The sequence below is a fragment of the Pempheris klunzingeri genome, chromosome 23 (assembly GCF_042242105.1).
Source record: "Pempheris klunzingeri isolate RE-2024b chromosome 23, fPemKlu1.hap1, whole genome shotgun sequence".
Lineage (NCBI taxonomy): Eukaryota > Metazoa > Chordata > Actinopteri > Acropomatiformes > Pempheridae > Pempheris > Pempheris klunzingeri.
This window is the reverse complement of record NC_092034.1, coordinates 5248487-5271634: the sequence shown is the minus strand read 5'-3', so window position 1 is coordinate 5271634 and position 23148 is coordinate 5248487. Positions and strand designations below refer to the sequence as shown.

Sequence of the window (23148 nt, the reverse complement as noted above, 5' to 3'; positions counted from 1 at the left end):
TAATTTTATCCAGTTTCTTTTTAATCTCACAAAACACATGAATCTGAGACATGAGCTCTTTTTTTCCTTCTGTGCAGCTAAACAATCTCACCAATTTTAAAAACAAGGGAGAAGAAAATAATTTATACATCCTCTTTTTTTTTTTTAATCATATCTACAAAAATAAAATCAAATACAAGGACTAAGGCTTTACAGAAAAAAATTAACATATATAAAACAAGTGGGTCTGATCTCTATATTACACGAGTGAACAAGATTTTTGTTTTTAAAAAAAAAGACAAAATAAAAAGACAATGAGATGATAGTTAAAGATGTGTATGCATACAGTAGTTTGCACCGTGCAGGGAAGTTTGTTGTGCAACATTTAAAAAAAAAAACAAAAGGAATCCATTATAGCCTTTTTTCTGTTTCCTTTTACAGCCGTTTAGGCCACAACGCTCATGTCAATGTACGAGATAGATGTATGGAAAAAAAAAAGATATTGATGATACAAAGAAACTGAAGTGTAGAGGTAGAAATTGGAGATGAAAAATGCTGTAGTTAGAGGTGGGAGGAAATAAAAGGAGATGTGTGGAGGAGAGGAAAAGGTCCTAATTCAACCAGCTCAGACCATCGGGCAGCTTTTTTGGGTCAGATTAAGTACAACAAATATGTTATGTACATACGTGATGACTGTGTGTTGTACTGTCCAAACTGTCTTTTAACACAAAGCTGGTGTCTTCTGGTCTGAGATGCATGAAAATCAGCTAAAAAAAAAAAAGTCCAAACAAGCTGTCTGTGTTCCCTTCAACACCTCTGAGGAGATATTTCACTTTGGTAGAAGATTTTTACATTTTTCAGCACAAATTCCTCCGGTTCCTACAGGGTCAGCCGCTTAGCTCAGCTGTCCTACCGATCAGTCGCTCTCACTTGAAGCTGCAATTCATTTTTTTTTTTTGTTCACATGCGACAATTCATCAATAACTTTTAGCGAGTGTCGGCCAAACAGTGAAAACCTTCCACCAGGCAGTGAAATATCATTTTTAATAGTAAAATCAATGGCTGGTAGTGTGTTAATATACTTGGCTCCTTGCTTGGTAGTGTATGGTCAGTTGTGACGCTGGTAGAGGGGCTGGGTACCTCACTAAAGAGCTCATGGGTTAGTATTTGAAACCAGCTCAAATAAAATTCAGTCCCGTGTGATTCTGCCCAGCTCGATGAGGGAAAGAACGAAGCTCTGAACGAAGAGAAAACACATTTAAACTGGTGCATGAAATAGCTTCTCTTAAAGAAGTTCTTCTGTGCCCTCGCTTAAATACATATTTTCTGTCTAGCGTGTATCAGAATCAGTTCCAGACAGATGGAGTTGGAGACAAAGAGAGAAAATGACTTGGCTTTAAGGTCAGTCTTTGCTGGTTACAGATGCCTCAACCAAAGGCTCAGGAAAACATCTCTGAATGTCAAAGGACATGAAATCACCCCTTAATATGATCTGAAAATAGCTCATGGGATAGTTCGACATTTTGGGAACTACGCTTGTTGCCGTCTTGACGAGTGTCAGATGAGATGATACCACTCTGCGTGTACTGTTTGGAGTAAGTACAGAGCTGGAGCATGCAGCTGGTCGGCTTAGCTCAGCAAAAAAACACGTGGAGACTAAAAGGTAACAGACTTCAGGGCGTGGTACTAGTGAGCTTTAGAGGTGCTGGTGGATGAAAGTGTATTTCCCAAAATGCCAAATTATTCCTTGGAATTCATTTTTGCTTCATCTAACTGTGCTGTGATCACAGAACAGTTGTACATCGCAGTGTTGTCTTACTTGGACCGTGTGTCTATACGTGAGTCTGTGAAATTAAACTTCACAACGTTTTATTTTTTATTTTTCCCGGTAAATATAAGTTGTTCTGTGCAGGAAGGTGTGGGTGGGGGGGGGGGCACTCACTGGAAAGCTACTTGGTAAAGAGCGCAGTCCTTTCATGGCTTTGGATGTGGGCTAGGTGGATATAAACACTATGTACAGTACGACCACTAGATGGGAGAAGGGATAAGTTGCTGGTTCACAGTATTTACCGTTTGTGGTATTTACACACACAATACACTGGAGAGAGGGCGAAAGGATGCACAAATGTTGAAGTGCAGACAGGCAATGTCGGCGGTGATATTTGGCAGCAATTTGATTGAGTGACAAACAGGTTTTCACTGAAAATTCAAGTTTCCATGTTTGAATCTCTATTTGTCCCGTTTCCTCACACTTGTCGTCAACATTGCCCGTCTTGAACTTTGCCCCGAAACATCCCTAATCTCCCGAGCTTCAACCGTAACAACTTTACATGATCAGAACAGCTGTGTGAATCCACTGAGCTTGCTATCTTATCTGCTGAGATCCCTGTACACCTCAGAAGCAGCGCTGAAAATAAAACCTGCCAGCATTTCAGTAGTAAACAGCGCAGTAGTGTTTCCAAAACATAAAAGTGAACAATCATTGTGAACAAAGTAATAATGATCGATATGTTGCACTGATGCTTCCAAACAGCCATCTTATAGCTTAAATGAAGGCTAAAGAACATGTCAGTGCGGCTGCAACTGTTCTCAAAGACAAGGGGTTTCTCCACAGTGTGTCAGATATGAAGGTCTGAGATGAATGAAATGGTTAAATGATGTGTGTGAGTTTGTGTGTGTGTGTGTGTGTGATATTGGTTTTCTTACCCAGTGCAAATAACCTGAATTATATAGACACAGTCCTTCGGCCGTGATGGCAGGTGAACTCAGTGTAAAGCAACCAGTGGAGGGGGGGGGGGAGGGAACCCTCGGAGGCCATCTTGGCTCAAGTGGCGGCCCCTTAAATAAAGCCAGTGGCATCTCCAGTCCCTGATCCGTCCACTGTAGAGGACGTACATAACAGAGGGATGCATTGTGGGTAAAGTGCAGGGGTGACGGGTCCCTCGGATTATTCCTTAAATTAACATGTCAACACTTTTCTGCTCCGTTCCTTCAACCAGCTCTTTAAAGCGACACATACGACTCATTTTCCTTCAAGAATATCTGACTTGGTCATTTTTTCCCACTTTCAATTACTCCATCATTTCCTTTCTCTTCACCAGTCAACTTGTCTTCTGCCTGTTTGTTCCTTCATACTTTTTCCTCACTCCGCCCTCGACTCCCTTGTGCTCTGGTAAGGTCAGAAGTTGGGCCGACCTCAGAAATTGCGGCAAGCGTCCCTCGTGTCTCAGCGCAACAGAAAACAAAAACAAAACCAGCCGTGGTCGTTCCTTGGCTCTGTCCCACTGGCCAGTGCATGCAGGGACAAGGGGCGCGGGGAGGCGGGGCTGAGGCGCCCGAGTCTGACAGTGGGTACTCGTGGGGTGCGTCCGTACGCCAACAATCAAGATTGAGCGAATGCAAGCAAATCCACTCTGCAGCGGGGTCAGAATCCAGTCGACTGAATCTTGGGCTCTGCTACGCTTCCCTCTTTGCCTGGTCGAGTTGGGAAAAAAGATATCACTTAGTACAGAAAAGCATTGAAACTCTGTCGTCAGCCATTATTTTGTAATTTGCCCTCGTCACCTTCTCCTGAGCCGCGATCCAGAGATGGTGTTCTGGACACGGTTGCTGAGGGACACTGTTGGTCCTCTGACTCCTGATGGACAGAAGGCTCTCTGAGGGTTTGCAAAAGTGTGTGATGGGCCTTTTCTATTTCCTGTGAAGGGGTGACGACGTGGAAAAGCCAAAATGATATGATTAGAACATAACGATAACTATTCTAGCTGCTGAGAAGTGGAGACTGAGTGGACATTTTTTTTTACCATGCTGCATATTCATTACAGTCCCTCCCCCTTTCATCAACACTACGTATGATCATTGTGTGTTGAAACAGTACGAGAGTTGATGGACATCAGGCGCCTCGTTGCCATATTAACACAAACTCACCTTCAGCTGGCGCAACTTGCTCATCAACCCTTCAATCGTGTGGAAAATCTCGTCCACATTTTTGATCACGTGGCTCTGGTGCTCAGCCTGCGGTTGGCCCGTTTCTTCTTCCTGTTCCAGTTGCGTAGCGTCTGATTGGACGGGCTCCGGACCGCAAGCGGGCGTTTCCTCTTCCAGCCGTGTCTGTGGCGACATTACTTCATCCAGAGGCTGAGGGAAGTGGCTGGCGGTGGGTGTTGGAGGGTCGTTGAGGTCGTCAATGACGCTCTCTCCCTGCTCTGTAGGCATTACCAGGTAGAAAGTGTTCCCTAGAGCACACAAAGCATGCCAGTAAGTCATTTCCGGGGTCAGTATAGATCTTATTTTCTATCTATTATCCTGATGATTACTACACACGTCAATAAAATAATGCGTTTGTCTGAGAAAACCTACAGCGCTCGACTAATTTAGTTATCATTACCCTGCGTAGTGGACTCGCCTCTCGCTTTGGATGATTGGTCGGAGGGGAGGGTGACATCAGTGATGTCGTCAGGGACAGAAGAAGAAGAAGAAGGACCCGCAACCATGGCTATGCACAGAGGACAGACGTGTGACAAAGAAAGGTGTTTGGTGTGTGTGAATGAAAGAAGAGTGACAAAGAGTGAGGGAGGAGCGAGTGTGGGATCAGTGTGTCGTCGTGTTGTGAGGAGCGAGCAGACACAAGAAAAAGAGGAGATAAAGTGTGTAAGAAACAAAATTATGAATCACCAGAGTGCAGAGAAAACATGCGGAGGAAGGCAGCCATCAAAGATACCCAGATTTTATCAAAAACAGAAACAGAAAGCACAGTCAGCTGAATTCAGTTCAACCACCAAAATATTCATCTCACGGGAAACAATGGGGAGTTTACGCCTATCAGTTGTGATTTATCTTGAAATAAACGGTGTCAAATTTGTATCTGAGGTTTGAATGAACTCAGAGGGGTCAGCCAGCCCTGTTGAAGAACTGATGATTTGAAAGCTTTCCTCAATCTGACCGCTACCTTTCCTGATGACCTGAACGCTGTGCTGCTCTGTGTCTGAGGGCGGGACCTCATCAGGCTCGGCCTCCCAGTCATTGGTGCTGAAGTTGAGGACAGTCTCCAGAGACTCTGGCCGCTGTCTCTCGGTGAACGAGCTCCTTTCATTGGCCGTCTCGTTGGTGGGTGTGTCGTCTGAGTCGTGGCTCCAGCCGTCCTCTTCCAAATCTCGTAATATGAGCTGCCTTAGTGTTTCAACTGTAGAGGCATGAAAACAGCAACGAAAAAAAAAAAGACAAAGAAATTAATTCCTCGTGGATGATTATCAGCGTATTACTAATACGCAATTTCTATACTTATACCTAGATTGAATTACTCTAAACTAATTAAAATAAGATTATTACATGCTTTATATCAAATTCAAAGACAAAATAAGTCCAGCGCCCACACGTTTGTAGAAGTGATGCAGCTGTTTTTGATTCTCTCTCACCGTCTTGTAAAGCGGCCTCTGCCACACCGACTGCTTGTGTTTCTGATTGGTCCGAAGGTGTGTTGGCTGAGAGCACAATGTCGTCGCTGGAGGAATGAGTCTCTGTGGAGTCTGACTGCTCTGTCAGGGAGTTGTCTGGGAAATGTACAAAAAGAAGTTTCACCAAAAACAGAACGATCAAACGAATATTGAAATATTTGTGGGTGATGGTTATGATGTGGTTGGTACCTGCATAGACATTACTACCAGTTGAGACTGGGGATGCACTGCGTAGACTGGGGGTGCTACAGAAAATACAAACATATCACATGCTAAGCATAGGCAAGGTTAACGTGTAAAAGAAGATGACAAGCAAATGGAAAAAAAAAAAGGTCTACTTTAAAAGTAATTTAAGTAGTCAAAGAGTCAAAGAGCTCAGACACATGACTTCATTTATCATTCATATCTATTTCTCAGATGCAAGATTTACTCACGAAAGATGCATGGATCCGTGATTGATCAGGGGTGATGACCCACCAGATGATGCAATGGTCTTCTCCAGTAAATCTTTCCAGCTGAAAAACAAAAATCATGAGTTTCTGGAGGCCGAAGAAGGAGATGGATGCCTGTCTGAGGCAAATACCAGTTATAGAAAAGAGCTTACGTGTTTTTCTCTGATGACGTCCCAGCCACCAGCTCATAGATCTGTCTCTCTGTGGTGCTGATGACGTAGAGGGCTTTGTTGTCTGGAGAGAAAGAGTTACATGATTTACACATTTGATCAGGACCACGAAAAGCAGGAGAGCAAGTCTTGCTTGAAAGCTCCTTGGGTGTGACCACAGTCTTACCTGTGGCTACCGAGCGGACCAGCAGAGAGTCCAGCTTCACCAGAGGGCTAAAAGAGGTCTTGCTGTCTCCGCTGCCCCCACCGCCTCCACCCAGCCAGCGGGATGGATATCTCAGCTGCAGTCGGTCATCTGGTCCCCTCTGTAGAAGGACCAGGCAGTCTGACAGCAGCAGCGCTTGAATCTCTGATGGTGGGACGCAGAGATGTGTGATTAAACGGTACGAAACCAAACTTATGAGATCGTATCGACACCGAATGTGCCCATGCAGAGATACTGACCTATCTGCTTATCTTTGCTGACTTTCCACGTGAGAGGACCTTCATGAATCATTCTTTTAGTGGTGAGGTCCAGACTCTGTGAGAGAGAAGAACACATCAAAACTCATTCAAGGAGGAAAGGCTTCTACGGGACACGCCTGCAGAACGAGAAGGGAAAGACATAAATGAAGCAACCAGCATAAACTAATTGACTACCTTGAATATAGGGGCAGCGTCCAGCCTGCGTTGGTATTGGCTGAGGCGTTGCCGGTGTTCTGTTTCCCTGACAACCTCGTTAACAGCCTGCAGTATCCCTCGGCAACAAGCCTGGGCGCGCTGAAGTGAGAGGAGGTCCGACGAAGCGGCTGAGGGAAAAACAAGAATGTCCGTCTCAAAAATCTACCTTTTTTTTTGGCAAAGTTTTCCTCTGTTGGTGTTTATCTCCCAGTGCATCTCTTGATTCCTCACCCTCTGTGTGTTTAATGATGTTGTCCAGCAGCAGGGGGTACTTGGTGAGTCTCTGCATCTCTGACACCAGCAGGTCTTTGAGCTGCAGCCTCCGACAGTGTGGGCTCGCCTCACACTCCTGAACACACGTCAAACACATCAGCACGAGGTTAGGACAGACGTTAGACAGAGAAGGAGGCAGAGACACGCGTCCTCTGGGTTAGCTTACAATGTTTATGGCGAATCATAGATTTTTCTATAGGTATGGTAACATACAAACTAAAAAGATGAACTAAATCCTACTATTTTATAATCCAAATGACAAACAGGAGTTAAGTACTAACATAGTTACAACTACTTGTACAGTTGGTACTAATATTAGAAGACGGAGATGAGGCGTGTCTGTGTGTGTGTGTGTGTGTGTGTGTGTGTGTACCTGGATAATGTGGGCGAAGCGAGGATCTTTACGTTGTTTGTTCTTGATGAGCTCCAGAGATTGCTGGCTGCACAGCTGGGACACTTGTTCCTGAAACTCCTCTCCATCTGCACCTTCAAACTACAAACACACACCACTGTTACCATACTGCAGTGGAGACGCTGCACATTAACACCTTTCACACTGCAGCAGAACAAGAATGAGACGATGAGAACGGAGGGAAGAAAAAAAATGACGGCGAATGAAAACGATGGTTATTTTACTCACACTGGCAAGCAGAACGTCCCCAATGTCCTGAACAACGGGGGTTTCTCGTTTTTTCTTCATCGCCTCGCACAGACTTGCTGCAAAGAAGATGTACAGAACATTAAGGGGCCTTGCTGTGGTCAAAGAGTGTTTATACTACATTACTAAAGTTTTACTGGTCATCCATCATCACTTCAATTATTTAAAATACTACCAATTAGATCATCTATTAAGGCATAAAAACTTCATCATACAGCCCATGGTGCAAACCAGTATTTGCTAGTCCAGTAAGACAATAACATCAAACCATATACTTCCATGGTGGCTCTAAATTAAAGCCCAGAATACATATTGACTCAGTAGAGCTGCAGACTGAGCTAATACCCAACAGTTACAACCTCTGCTTAGTATTTGCTTCACTAATTACTATTTACCAAGCACCAGCCCTTATAACCGTATGTTGCGACACATTTTACCTTTATCTTTAAAAGTTACAGCTCCTGCAATTTAAATGTTGCACTATGCCATATTGCGATTTTAATAATATTTTGATGAAGCGTTCAAGCCTACTGTACATACAATCAAATAAGTGCTAGGTTTGTTTTTGTAACTGCCAAATTAAGACATTTAAATACCCTGACACACACACACACACACACACTGACCGTGGAATTCATAGACCTGGGGCAGGTTGGGGAAGATGCAGGCCAGCTCATCAGAGTTCAGCACAGACCTCATCTTCTGGAAAAAGACCTGGTCCAGGACCCTCAAGGTCCGAAGGTGGGAAACCTCTGTGGTGAAGAGCTCTGATGATGAAGACAAGAGGATCAAATGGAGGTTATCAACAGAAGTGCGCTACCGCCTTACTTCCAACCACATTTATGAGATACCTGTGATCTCATTTTAAAAAAAGCTTTTTAAAGTTCTCAAGGCTGTTGTTCCTGTACGGTTAAAGGATCATTACAATCATGGTCAAATGTCTGCCGTTAACGTGTGTGTTGAATTTGACTTGTACCATATATGACGGCCTGTCGTTCCACCTCCCTCGGACTGAGCGTGGCGAGGAGCTGAGGAGGAACTGTGTCCTGCCAGTTCTGACCGTCACACACCTCCTCCTCCAGCGCCGCGGCGTCTGGCAGCAGGGCCAACGGAGACTCTACACTCCTACAGAGTCACACACACACACACACATAAATACAGGTAGGGGAGATGGACCAACATGCACATGGACAGATGGTGGCAGAAAACAAATGAGACAGGAAAAACAAACATTTTGTACACTAAAATAGCTATTCTAAAATGTGGGAAAGAAGTCAGCCATCTTTGTTTATATTTCCTCTCAGCCATCTCTGGGGAGGACATGGAGACTCACCTGCGTCTAGACCGAGGGGTGTATGGGGGTGTAGGGTTCTCTAGAGACCTGAGTTTGAGAGAGAGTGGAGAGAGAGAGATGGCATGAGGTGAAAACCTACACTTCCAGGGGTAACGTCCGGGGTGTTAGGGGTGTAACCGAGGGGGAGAGTTTTGATTCCTTGAAGCTTATCTATTTATTTGAATGCATCCCTGCCTATAGGATGAAAACAAACGTCTGTATCTTAGTATCTTCTCTGAGATGATTCCAAAAGTCAATAAAAAAAAAAAAAGACACCCCGATGAGTCCGGCTTCGTGAATCTTTACCGTGCAGAGCTGCTGGATGCAGATGACGAGGTGCTGTGCTGCAGCGGCCTGAGGCCCGGCCCCTCCCTCTCCTCCCCGCAGTCCTCCATGTCCACATCACTGCGAGAGCGAGGGACAGACTCCGTTCCTGAGACAACGCCGCGCCGACGCCCTTCTCCTTGAGCCTTCAGCGACTCGCTACGTGCAAGACGCACTGAAACTGTAGGGCTGCGAAAAAAAAGAGTGTTACAGAAACATACAGCGTTTCACAAAATCAGCATCAAACACTTTCAGTGAGGTGCAATAAGCCGATATTGAATATGTATACTACAGGTGATGATGGTAGTTTGAGTAGAACTTCAGAGCTACCTGTCCATGCTGTCTTCCCCAAGGCTACTGGAGGAGAGCCTCTGGGGGTCAGCAGCGTCACCTCCCTCCTCCTCTGTCGTCTCGGTGTGATTCTCAAACTGCTGAATGATGTTCCTCACACTGCCGGGACGGACTGCACACACACGTAATTGTACAGGATGTTAAAACAGTCGGCTGCATGATCAGCAGAAAGGGTTGACTCATAAAATGAGATGGTACACGGTGGTCTTCAAACTACATGCAGTCCCCGAAGAAGAACTTAGTAGGGTATGCTTGTTGAAAAGCAAAATGTAACTAAATAGTAAAAACACAAGTGCAATGTACCTTCGGTGGGTGACAACGGGATATGGAATGCTACAAAAACAAAATGAACCAAACAGAAAACAATGAAATCAGAACAACAAGACATGATGAAAATTCAATAAATCAATAAATGAAACAATAAAAGGGCAAACAGAGGACAGACAGAAATCAATATCGTCTGACAAATACAATGAGTGAGAGCATCACATGTTAGTGTTAGCGTGCCTCTAATGTTGTGTGCCAGTGTACCAACAGTGTCAGCTGATAGTGATCGAGCGATGGTTACAAATATCCCTTAATGAAGCCTGAGGTACTAGTCATCATTTACTGTAAATGTCTTCATTTTCCATGTATGAATGTGTGTGTGTGTGTGTGTGTGTGTGTGTGTGTGTGTTGTATTTACTGGACTGGGATGTGGTCCGGGGTTTGCCGATGTACTTCAGGATGGGATTCCTCTTTTTATCCTCTCCATCTTTCTCTTTCTTGGGACCACTCAGCTGTGGAGAGAGGAGACGAGAGGCCGTGCAAGAAGATTAACGTATATACCTTATTATCATTCATTGACTTCTATTCTTTTTTTTAATCTTTATTTTGCAACACCGGTTCATTTTTGTGCACTCAAACTGGTAAACAAGACTCCTACAGGTGAACTATAGGTGTGTAGAGAATACCCTAAATACTACAGTGTTACTTTGTAAGTGGGTAGTTTCAACATAACCTCTCTCCCATCCCTGCTTTTTTTCCTGTTGCCATTCTTACCTTTTTCGTCTTTAAGAAAGCGAGCCACTTCTCCTTCTCAGTGCTCAGGCCAGGGAAGACCTTGGAGTCCCTTAGCTTGATACCAGAGTGACGCAGGTATAGGAGCACGGCCGACGCCAGAGGAGAGCTGAGGGAGACGAGCGAGGGGGCAGAGAGAGACAGAGAAGACAGGACATATGTGTTAGGCTTGAGGGGGAGGGGGGCGTGAGGGGAATAGTCCACAAAGACAGGACGTTTAGGAAGAAGGCAACTCCCTCAGACAGGTGTTGCTGTTTGATTCCATTTTATTCCAAGAGACAAAATGTTTCTTTTACCTTCTGTCCTCCTCATGCTTTGATCTGGAGCGGGAACAGAAAGAGACACACAAAATGGATTTTAACTCCCTCCACAAGACATAAAAAGAGATATCCAGTTTAATTCCTCGAAGTGAAGTCCACTTCGCTCAGGTGCAAACAGCGATGTAAGAAACAGACCGCAGTGCAGAAGTCATGTGACGGTCTGTGTGTGTAGAACATCAAAGAAGTAAATGTCATGTGGTTTCCAGCTTTTGCGTCTGTGGTAATGACCTTTGTTATGATAGCCTGGGTGAGCGCCTTCTGTCGCTTTGTAATAACAATTTTATTGGGCCCCAAACAGCTGACCCTGTTGCTAGGCAAACCTGGTTCAACAGTCTTAGTGTGTGCATGTGTGTGTGTTAATATTCACTTCATGGTTAGAGCCACGTGTTCAAAGTATAATTAGGGAACTTAAGCTTGAATCTTGACTTTACTTGACAACTTCAGTAAAAATAAACATTTGGATCATCTCTAGTTTAGATAAAGGTGAGTCAGCTTGTCCGGATAATGAACCCGTGCCCTCACCACGAAGCTCAAGTTATTGCAATTTTACAGTTTTTGGTAACAGAAAAAAGATAACGCAAAAGCAGAGCAAGACAGACTCACAGTATTTCCCATAGGGCGGTGACCTGTCTGTCCACCACCTGTCTCTCTTTCACTGGGTCTCCATCCAATTGCTGCAGGTCTCCTTCTCCAAACAGAGAGCCAAGACCCATCATCTGCTTGTTCCTATCAAACACAGAAACACAAGCTTAGCAGGTTAATGTGGACTGACTGAGTGACTCCTACTGTTAGACTTCATCAAAGTTACAAACAGAACAAATCTTAAGTAATGCACCTGTAGTCCTGTATCTGGTCCTGAATGTCCGGCAGCACCTGCTGCTGCAGCTCAGACAAAGGTCCTCTGATGTCCTCCTGGGCATGAAGTCGGCTTTCTGAAGGCACGATGGACAGTTATGTCAGCGGGTACACTTTCTCACAAGCTAACAATCATTGCAGCTATGTGGATTAATTTTTCAAAATAAGACCTTACAAGTCTTTGATTGGAGGCTACAACACAAGTAGCTTGTCTTACCTATATCTGTTAGATATTCCTCTCGCACTTTGATTTTCAGGGGCTATAAGGGGGGAAAAAAACACCATTTTCTATTATAATCACACATTAGCAGCCAATACTGGTATACAACAGAATCTAAAAATAATTCAACAAGACATGTTGTTACGTACAGCATCTGGGTCCAGGAAATGCGAGCAGATCTGAGGTGCAAGTGCGCGAGCGTCTTTAGGACTGGAACCCAAGTAGGCCTCGACCGAGAGATAAAACAACTATAGTAGAGAAATATAATTAGAAATGTGAGCAAGCAAACCCACACGTAAAAAGTCATCCCGAAATTACAGAATGAATTTAAATTCACGTGGACTGACCAAAGGGTTGGGGTCCAGAAGCTGAGTGAAGACATATCTCATAAACACAGCCATGTGTGCCGGTCGTGACTTCAGCAACTCGATGTCCTGGAACGGGCCATCCATCTGCAGAAGGACAGAGAAACATGTGACAAAGTGTAAAAGAATCAGGGAAGGGGAGAATGCAGTGCAGCACAAGGAGGAAAACACAGAGGCGGCGAAGGAAAGACCACGGAAAAATCACATGAAAGCGGTTTGATTACAGTCACACCAAATGTCACTGTCACCTCATTAAACGCGTAGCCGTTATCTTCTTCATCCTCTTCCTCAGGGCCGATGATCTGGGCCTTTCCGCCCTTTGAACACAGATGCACACACAGATTTAAAGTAACGGAAGGCACTTGGAAGGTCACAGGCTCGGCACAGTGACAGTGGGTCCAAACACATCTGCCATTTTCATTCATATACTGCACATGCGGTGCTCAGGGCAAAAGAGTTGGATGACGTGAAATGTGAATTAAGGGTCGTGGTGGTAAATCATCCTCTCGGTCTTACTGCCGGGGACATCTATCTTGTGAGTGCAAGTGCGTGTGTCCATCTCACCGAATCAGACAGGGCGTGTGTGTCGGAGTTCTGCCGTCGGTGTTGGGGGGTCCTGAAGGAGGATGAGGGGGAGGAGTGGGGACTCTCAAAGGCCTGGGGAGGAGGAGGAGCAGGAGCAGGGAGGATGAGGGGTACGGGGATGAGTGGGAGCGTCTCATACACAAACACACACATACAGTCTCACTAGTTTCTGAAGACACAAGACTGTGCAGCCTACCTCCACGTCCCCTTCGCTTGAATCCATTGATAGTCGACCTGCCAAAGCACAGAGTCGGACGGTGTATTCCACAACAGAAGACCCATTTCAAGCCAATTTGATACAGCACTTAGATGATTAATCATTCTGTTCAGAAAGCCTCTAAGACAGTTACAACAAAGAGATACAAACCTTCTCCTGCTATGACGTAGCTTGTGACAGATTCTGATCGCGTTCCCTCCTGCAGAATCAGAATAAAGCATCAGTTAAATTTCAGCACCGGCTCCGAAGGCAAATTATGCGCGTCATCATTTGAGCAGGATTGATTCAATGATTTGAGCCAATCGGGGGGGGGGGAGCAGCAGAACACAGCTGTCAGCACAACACTGACATGAGTTGAATTTAAAACACTTTGACGTTGTCTGAACTAAAACCTGACCATCTTTAAAAATCTTGTTTTGTCTACATAATCAGATATAATATCATATTAACATGAATAATATTGTTTCTGTCAGACCACTTCGTCTTGAATTTGTATTTAAATGGTCACATGACTTTGTGAATTTGTGACCAGTGAATTTAAATATACTTAATAAATAAATATACTAAATATGAACGGTCGGGTCTCCTCACCAGATCTTGCTGAATCTTGACCCTGACTTGGTTAGCTCTCCTCTTGGCACTTTCAATCCGCTCCTCCAGTGACGGCGACGGGTTCCTCAACTGCTCCTCCATCAAGTCCTGTAAATGGGTCAGATTTGGTTATAAACAGCAGATTTTGTGGGCAAAGCTTCACTCTAACTAATTACACATATAACACTATGCAACAAGAGGTGATATAGAATTCTTCATTATAAAATGATGTAAGACATTATGCCTCCTTACATGGAAGTTCTCTATTTTCTCAGGGATCACAACTGTGTCAAGCTCTTAAAATAATATTGTTTGTGTGAGAGTGAGTACCTGCAGTTCAGCCTCTTCCTGCTCCAGCATTTTCCTGAGTATCTGAGTGGCATGTTTTTGTACTTCTGGGTCCTTAAAAAAAACACATTCACAACAAAATTGGAGATCATTTCTTTCACTCAGCACTGATGCACGATGATCCTCCTCCTTAATGTAATTTCACTTACCAGTAGTGGTTTGGGTCCGGTGATTCTTTGGGAAGGGGTGCTGCTCAGTCCAGAGGGCAAAGGTGGAGGTGGAGGGGGAGGAGCCTCCCCACCCACTGACGCTCTTTGATTGGGTGCGAGGTCAGTAGGGAGAGGCTCTAAGGGCAAGGAGGCAGCTGAAGGGGGCGGCCCTTGTAATGTAAGAGCTACATATGTTCCAGCTGTAGGACGATTTAAAAAAAAAAAAAATTGAATCAGATACACACAGGGAAAAGAACACACACAAACCTAACACACAAAACACACAAAGAAAAACTCACATTTGATGAGCTTTACCACCTCCTGATGGGACATGGAGGACACCAGCGAGCCGTTCACCTGATGGAGGGAGACAGACGGAAAATCAGCAACACTAATAAGTAAGAAGCCCAAAGATTCAGTGGCTGTGATGGAAACTAGTAGAAACCTTAATGATTCGGTCCCCTTCTTGGACCCCGGCCTTGACTGCTGCACCACCTGTAAAGACGAGCGCAGGCACGCAGTGAAGCTCATGTGCAGAGAGAAAACCAACTGGATTCATATGTCATGCTACTACAAACTGCTTCTTTATCACCGTCCACTTCATAGATCATTTTGTATTTGAAAAATGATCTCCGACGTAATCTGCTATCGTAGTTTGAGGACGGTCAAATAAGAGTGTAAGTATTATGGTAACATCAACACATCAGCGGCGCTCACCTGGTCGGACATTCTGCACAAGCTTGACTCTCTCCCCACACACTGTGAAGCCGAAACCAAGCTGGTCCTTCTGCACCACCACACATCTCTGGACGAGACCAGGACCTGGGAGAGAAGGGCAGAAGGATGAAAAGGGTGTTTGTGGGATGTTAAAGCATATCATATCATATCGATCCAGATACAAAAACATAAACCAGCATGGGAAGTCGCAGTTACCAGTACTCTCAGCAGGGACGTCAGCTGTTGGCTCCCTCTGCTGGGTGGCAGAGGATTTGCGCTCCGAGTCCCCGATGGTCAGACTGCTGAGCCTGTGTTTAAGAGATGAGAGAAAGAGAGGCTTAGCATGAAATAATACTAAACGTGGTGATTTAACAAAGGGCTGGGAGGGCTGGTTGGAGTGGGGAGGGAGAGATCTGAAGGGAATACATGAAGAGAGGGAGAAGCTTACGAAGGGAGGGGGGTAAGAGGCAGAAGATTCAAAGGAGGCGCATGGTCAGACACGTGGGGTAAAGAGAGCATGAGAAAATGCACGAGGGGCAACAAGAAAGCAGTTGAAGGGAAAACTCACCAAGCAGCAAAGGGGCTGAAAGCGGAGCATGACAGAAAAGAAGGGAACAACAAGATAACAGGGAAAAGGGGACAGAGAGAGAAGAAAATTCAGAATGAAGACCAGTCTTTTAAAGTGAAAGGGACACAGAGAAACCGACTAAGAGTTCAAATCATCCCCACGCCCTTTATACCCTTACAGATTGTAAACACTGGGAGCAGCTGCGACTTCCAAGAATATATTTATTTAAGGGAGTATGACGCACAGTTTAAACACTGAAGTGATTTGGTGTTATTCCAGAGGTGCGGTGACTGGTTGGCTTAAAGGGACAATTCACATGCACCCCCCCCCCCCCCAAGCAAGTGAAACTAATTATTCCATCTAGATAGATACGTTATGATTTACTAAGATCTGGAGATACTGAGCTAGTGTCCCCTTTGGCTCAGTATATTGTAGGAAAACTAATCAACAACAAACTAGATTCTTCTCTTACATCTACTATCAAGAAGAAACTTTCTAGCATCCTGAATGTGAGGATTTGCTCCTAATATTCAAACATTTTGGGGTTTGGACAAGCAATATACTTTGACTTCCCCTTAAATAAATAGTGCTGTATCCCAAGCGCCCTGGAATTTGCTGCCACAGCTGTACAATCTGTAGGTGTCATTAACCCCAAACCCTGACACAAGCTCTCACTGGAGAGCCGTCCTACCTGAACAGGTGACTGTTTTTCTTATTGGCTGCCCTGCTGTCACATGACACGCAGACACAGTAGTAGGCGCGTGCACAAGATCACACACAGACACACACACACAGGGAAAAAAGTTGACAGCAGGAGAAACAGGAAAGACACATGATCAAGACAACTATGCATCTACTAGACGATCACAGTGACACAGTTGGAGGGCTACGTGGTGAATGTGGTGATGACTGACGGCTACAAACAGGGTGAACTATAGTGCATCCAGTTTTAGCAAAGCGGACACAGCAGGTGAAGAATCACAACACAACAGACACCAAAACTGTAAGCAATAGGGGTGGGAATCTTCTGATTTGATTCAGAATAAATGATCGATACAAAACCAGGTTCTCATATGAATAATTAGAAAGGGGTGCACCTTCAGGCTCTAATGCCGCTGAAATCCAATATGAAACAGCTTTAATTCTGGTTTAAAATGTGTAATTTGTTTAAGTTATCTGCATTAATATGGAGGAATGTTGCATGTCTGTTGTGAAATTGAATGAAAGTGTAAAGATGACTGGTACCCATAACAAACAAACTTGATTGCTAAGTATTTTATGTTAAGATGGTTTTAAATAAGAATGCATTGGCTGCTACAATTATCATGCATAGAGTATTTTCTCTGTCTTTGATGTAGTTCCTTATCATTCCCCAGTAAACAGCCTGTCTAACTAGTATTTCCAGTGACTAGACTCTGCTAGATAAAGTTGTGTCAATTGGCTGATGTGGGACTACTACATTTCTGAGAAGAGGTGTTGAGACGCATCTTTAACCACGGAAAGAGAAGCAGTCCGGGTGCAGTGGACGCGATGCTCATACCTGTCCAGTGTAGAGGTGGGTTGGCGGAGACTCATGTCTGCAGCCTTGTGGCACTCCTCTGCTTCCTGGTGCGGGATCAACGCTGTCACAGAGCCTCTTTTATCATCATCACCATCATCATCATCCCCATCATCATCATCATCATCTCTTCGGGTTTCAGTCCACACAATGGGGCTCTCTGTTGTTGTGCGTTTGATCAGATCTTCAAGCTACTTGGAAGCTGGTTCAGATCAGACAGAGCGCTCCTCATGTTCCCATCCACCCCAGTGATTCCAGTGAGGCGTCAGTGGGACTTCAAAATAAAGTGCTGCTAAAACTAACACTCAAATCTCCTCAGTATCACTCTTCATTAGGTTACATTTAAAATAAATACTACATCAACTGCAGTAACTACAGCTGTTAGTGGAAAATGGATATAGGACAGTCTGCTTCCTCAAAGGTCATCAATCATGAATGAATGGCTGATATGTCTCGCTGTGCTCCAGGAGGTCAACATGCCTTGTAGTGTCTGTGTAAAGCTAATTCCTGCAAGATAAGTTCAAAGTAACTGCTTCAACACGCTTAACCCAAATCCAGATAACAGGACATTATCGTGTGATGATAGATCCAGTGGCACCGTGCAGTGAGATACCAAAACCACAACCTCACACGCAGTTAGACTTGTTTACATGTGAGGCTTTGAGCAGATGTGCCAACCCGTATAATCCCACACAGGCTGAACACGACCTTAAATGTCGCTCGTTTCTCAGTCATAAACTTGCATAGAATATGTTAGCGTCTAAGTGATTTTTAATAATAATGTTATTATCTGTGCTTTGTATGTAGGTGGCTAGTTATTGCAAAGCACTCCGTACACATAAAAACGTACCTCAGTTTGATTAGGAAAAAAGGCAATTACCACACCACCCCAACACGCTTCCAAGCTAACTGTATCTGGCAGAAATTCACATGCTAATACACTGTAAACAACAACCAACCCAGATGCTACCGTTGCTAACGAACTAGCTAGTTAGCGAATTAGCAGATTACCCGGCATTAGCTAGTTTTGCCGTTGGGCTAATAAAAATGAAAGCACCGTGCAGAAAAGAAAGTTAAAGGTGCTTCTCGACTTTGAGTTGTGACTTGTCTAATGACCAGACTAAGGAATGATAACCACCATCTGAAGCGGCCTGCTAACGTTATACCCAGCCAGCGTTAGCTTGCTGAAGTTAGCTCTACCGGTGGGCCTATTTCAAACCTCGGCATTGCGTTGGTGCTCGGTCCCCCCGAAAGTGCCGTGGGTTCGGCTTTCAGCTGCGCCAACGGGTCGGTCCTCTGGAGGTAGCTAGCTAACCAGCTAAGTCTGCGATATGAGGAGCCAGCATGGCTCCAAGTGCATGCGAATAGATATATATGAAAATGGTCGAGATGATGGTAGTCCGTGTAAATTCCAGCTCGATATATCCCGTTTTCGTGCAAAATCAAGCCCTAAAGCTGCACGATAGCCAGCTAGCTAGAAGGCAATACGATTCCAGTAAAGCTCCACCTCAGGTCCTTTTCCCAAAACAAGTCACAGAGGTAAAATCCGGATTTGCTTCTCTCGCTTTCTCGTGGTGTGCCAGACGACTCAGAAGTGAATCGAGATCGTTGCATGTATTAATTGCCTTATTTTTTAATCCCAGTTCTCCAGATAATGATCTCTGCTGTGTTGTTATCCTGCTGTCTTGACTGGCTGCTGGTCCACCACCATGTTCCCAAAGATCAGACGTGCAAACAAGGGAACAGCAGCGCCCCCGCATGGATGGACTGTGGCAGCTTGACGGTGCATTAAACTAACACGGAAACAAAGATTTACTGTAAAATCACATACAATATGCAAAATATGAACAACAGCAAAAGCTAAGTGCAAGATTAGTCATGAAAGAGAAAGCCGTCTTTCACTTTTTGCTTTTAAATTTTCATTAAATAAGGCAGAAAGCATTTAAACAATATACAAATCAAGTGCCCCGGTGCATCCTGTTTATGTTTTGCATCAAACACAGTTAAAAAGTCATATGATTGTGTACTTTATGTGTAAGCAGTGGCACGGTTAGGCTGCAGCTCCTGATCTCATAAAAGTGTGTGCGGCTGTTAAACGTTAGAAAGTGCTTCACATAAACGAAATAAATAACAATAAGAAATAGTGGTTAACTGAGATATAATGATATATATAATATGATTATGCTGCTGCATTCTGAATGAGCTGGAGGCTTTGGACTGACTGTCTGGTTAAACCTGCAAATGGAGCATTACAGTAGTCTATTCTGCTTTTGCATTAAAGAAAAAAAAACAAGTAAGGGGAAAGATGGTGGTTTGCACCAAAGAGCAAAACCACAGAGACAATCTCGAGTTGCATTTTTGCAAATCTGACACAGATCGACTGTTATTTTTCTTTATGTAGGCCACTGAGACAAACAGTTGAATTGTGATGACCTCAGAGTGGTTTGGGGAGGGGTCTTTACCAAATATAAATACTCAGATGCATTACATCCGTGTCTGCTGCAGGGTATTGGTGGAAGAGAGAGGACATGCCCCATCCTGTCTGCACACTGTTACTGGAAGTTTAAGCTCAGACGAAAAGCAGGAAGCAGGAACGACAAACCACGGACGAGAAATCGGTAAACTCAATCTTCAAACATCTATATATTTTAAAGAGTTTATGGAGAAGTTAGCAGAAAGCTTGAATCAGGTTTTTTGAAGTCGACAGTGAGAAAGACGTAGTGAATTAAAAGTTGGCCAACTTAGTTTTTTCGTTTTTGTATCATTGTCTGAGATCTGAAAAGAGCCGCATCTCTAAGTAGCTCGAACTCCAGACCAGCAGAAGAAAGTGATTAAGCGTTCATTGTGGTTTGTGTTGTTAGTCACTGCGGCCGTGCCAGAGTGTCTTTCGAGTTTATAACAGCTTCCTAGTAAAAGCTTAAGCTGAAGCAGTAACAGCATCAACATCATGTCTGAATGGCAAAAGCTTTGGGATGAAGGAAACGATGGATTTCATCTATACAAAATACATTTACATCTATATAAAATAATTAAACTCTCCTCTGCGTAGCCTGCTATATGAAAATACAGGCTGCTCCTCACTAGGAACGAAAAGAGATCTAGATCCTGTCATTTTTATTCATAAAGGCATCATCTCTCAAATTTAAAACCACTGCTCACCAAATCAGAACTCAGACCTGTTTGACTCTGTTACCCATTTGAACTCTACTGAGGTTGGGAAGAGTCCTTTTTCAATCATTTACACCTTATCAATGGGATGAATTGCAGAGAACTTTAAAACTTGAATCTCTCATCCTGCTGGCCTTTGAGGGCGTCATATCCCTGTGGCAAATTTGTGATTTGTTATTTTACATTATATGAATAAAATGAGCTTATGTGATGCAAGTTTTTAACATTATTGAGTACTTTGAAATTTACTGACCTGGAAAATCTCAAGAATCAAATTTTCCACTTCTCACCATTCGACATTGCGGTTTAGTCTTTCATTAACCCAGTACATTAGGCTTTGGTTAGTCGATGGAGAATCCTGCCTATTGATAACGTGTAGTGAGATATGTGACATGAAATAGCATGTTTTTGACCAGACATTGGCCATCTGAACGTTTCTTAATAGAACTGTTCATTTTATATGGCAATTACGTCCCGCATGCTCTTGTAAGTTAATTCTTAAAATCATCTCACATCATATTTTCTATTTTGTGTAACAATGGAGGCATTAAAGGATCCCAAGGCTTGAAGGAGCGAGCGCTCAAACATCATGTCAGACTCCATTCTTGTCGCCCATAAAAGGGAACATCACATAAACTCACGACATCACAATGTATATATTATAATGCGTCTGGAGCTCATCTGCCATGGGACAAAACACTCAAGACACATTTCTGCTCTCACTCCAGCTGACGCGCAATCATCATCCTAGTTACACACACACACACTGACATAAACAGCTCACACATCAATATGATGTGTCCTAAACATGTTGTGTTGTCTCTCTGCAGAATATGTGACCAACATATACAGATCGCACAGATACTGCGACAAGAAGCCAACACAAGATCCAACATTCACTTCTCAGTCTTCATCCTCGCAGGGCTGCAAAAGCGGCTTTCAGCCCCTGACTAATTGTGATATCCCATCATGCCACTGAACTGTGACACTGGTGTGGGTGCCGCCACCCAGCTGCTATGGGTGCGTTTGGCTGCCCTGCTGCTCATCGTTGTGGCGTTCTGTGTTGCAATGTTTGGAGCCTCAATGCCTCCAGGAACCCTGACCTACTGGTGCATCTTCTGCTGGGTGTTCAGCTTCACCGGCACCCTGCTGGTCGTGCTGGTGGAGGTGCTCGGCCTCCAGGATCGACTTCCAGTTTCCTGGCCCAATTTCCAAATAACTATTGCCCACTACGCCTGCCTCCTCTGCATCTCTGCCTCTAGAATACCTTTTGTTCCTTTTAAGTACCAGGTATATGACAATGTCCATCAATATCTCTTAATGTCCAAACTCGTCTCCGGCCTCGCAGCAATAGCCTTCGTGAGGGTGATAAGGCTGTCTGAAGTGACAACAGCTCCAGGCCGGATGAGCGTGTTTCAGACCTTCGTGGCCTGTATTATCCTCATGATAGTCAGCGACCCTGTTGTGTATAACTCCCATGTGGCTCTCCAGTGGTGCATGGCCGTGTACTGCATCTGCTTCATCCTCTCCATGGCTGTTGTGGTGCTGTATGTGGCCGGACGCACTGACTGTCAATCTACCATCGCCTCCAAGCTCCTGCCAGCTTACGGCCTTCTGGCGGTTATCATGTACGCGACCGCTGCCGTCATCTGGCCCATGTTCCGGTACCAGACCACACACCTCTTGTCAACAGAAATGATCATTGTGGCGGTGCTCACTGCAATCAACTTCCTGCTTTACCTCATGGACTTGGCCTTTACTGCCAAACGTGTGTTTTGCGGTGCCAGAGAAGAGAGAAGAAAACAGAGGAACAGCGGACACATGTTGAGGGATGGAGAACAGAAATAAAGGGGCTCAGAGCTTGAGAGGCTTTGTGTAAAAGTGTAGCTGATTCTTCCCTTTTGATGTCAGGTTGTGAAATGCTGAAATGGTGGTTTGTATTTACATTATGTGTGCACCGCATGTATATGTTTAAATGTGCCCAGACATCTGTAATGATGTATGCACACGTATAACATGAACAATCTAAATGTGGGTTTTAACATGATGGTGTGTGCGATGGAACAAGTTCATCTTATAGCTTATAGCTCACTCATATATAGGATCTCTTGTCGGACAGATCGGAACATCTATTTGTCTATTTATATTTCTGCTGTAGCTGTTTCGTGCTCATTTCCATCTTTTGTGTAAGACACACTAAACATTCAGGTGAGGAGAAACGTCTTTGTTTTTTTACACCACAGAGATATTTTTATTACTGTTATTGTTGTTTTTAATCGTATAAGTTACTGTACAGTTAGGCATTTCTTTATCAAAGTGCCTTTGATCATTAATAAATTGCTGTTAAAATAAGTTGTAAGAATGAAAGCTTCCGTTTAATGTGGGTATGACTACTGAAGGATGTGTTGATGATGGATTCTTGAAGCATTTTCATCAATAACTCAAACGGCAGTGTGATCCTACCACAAAGCATCTGATCATTTTTTATCAGATGCTTTGTGGCCGGACATCTTTTTTTTTTTTTTAAGTGTACTTAATGTGCATTTTCCAGATCAGATTTCATGATGTTTGCTTCCAGTTCTTATGAATCTTATTTCCAGCTTCCCACAAAGTTGGGAAACCAAAAAAGTGAATTCAGTATCCCAAAGTGTGTGTATGTGTGTGTGTGTGTGTGTGTGTGTGCGTGCGTACTGACGTAATATGAAACACTTGAGAAGAGGAATTGCGATGACCTTACCGAGGCTTCGTGAGAGCTTGAACACTTTACCAAATATG

General features: G+C 44.1%; 2 protein-coding genes across 3 annotated transcripts; one reads left to right on the top strand and one right to left on the bottom strand.

Moving 5' to 3' along the window:
- arhgef11 (Rho guanine nucleotide exchange factor (GEF) 11) lies at window positions 1-17796 on the bottom strand. 2 transcript variants are annotated; one of them, XM_070854438.1, is made up of 41 exons: window positions 17188-17796; window positions 15296-15387; window positions 15080-15184; window positions 14808-14857; window positions 14662-14719; window positions 14363-14562; window positions 14196-14267; window positions 13866-13973; window positions 13425-13473; window positions 13254-13291; window positions 13037-13129; window positions 12721-12789; window positions 12455-12559; window positions 12257-12355; window positions 12105-12147; window positions 11868-11964; window positions 11636-11758; window positions 11009-11032; window positions 10695-10821; window positions 10339-10432; window positions 9957-9986; window positions 9633-9765; window positions 9285-9491; window positions 8979-9026; window positions 8622-8770; window positions 8272-8412; window positions 7628-7704; window positions 7361-7480; window positions 6946-7063; window positions 6694-6842; window positions 6499-6574; window positions 6221-6403; window positions 6037-6118; window positions 5867-5947; window positions 5622-5677; window positions 5394-5528; window positions 4928-5161; window positions 4367-4474; window positions 3907-4214; window positions 3544-3676; window positions 1-3453 (listed from the first exon to the last, which is right to left on the bottom strand). In XM_070854438.1, exons 1-41 carry the CDS (start codon window positions 17220-17222, stop codon window positions 3404-3406), a joined length of 4299 nt encoding a protein of 1432 aa, XP_070710539.1. In that variant the 5' UTR covers window positions 17223-17796; the 3' UTR covers window positions 1-3403. The 2 variants fall into 2 exon arrangements, with proteins under 2 accessions (XP_070710539.1, XP_070710540.1); XM_070854439.1 differs by lacking the exon at window positions 4367-4474.
- A 1966-nt stretch (window positions 17797-19762) lies between these two features.
- LOC139222906 (myeloid-associated differentiation marker homolog) lies at window positions 19763-22654 on the top strand. Its single transcript, XM_070854811.1, has 2 exons — window positions 19763-19823; window positions 21204-22654. Exon 2 carries the CDS (start codon window positions 21343-21345, stop codon window positions 22219-22221), a length of 879 nt encoding a protein of 292 aa, XP_070710912.1. The 5' UTR covers window positions 19763-19823; window positions 21204-21342; the 3' UTR covers window positions 22222-22654.
- The last annotated feature ends 494 nt before the right edge of the window (window positions 22655-23148 follow it).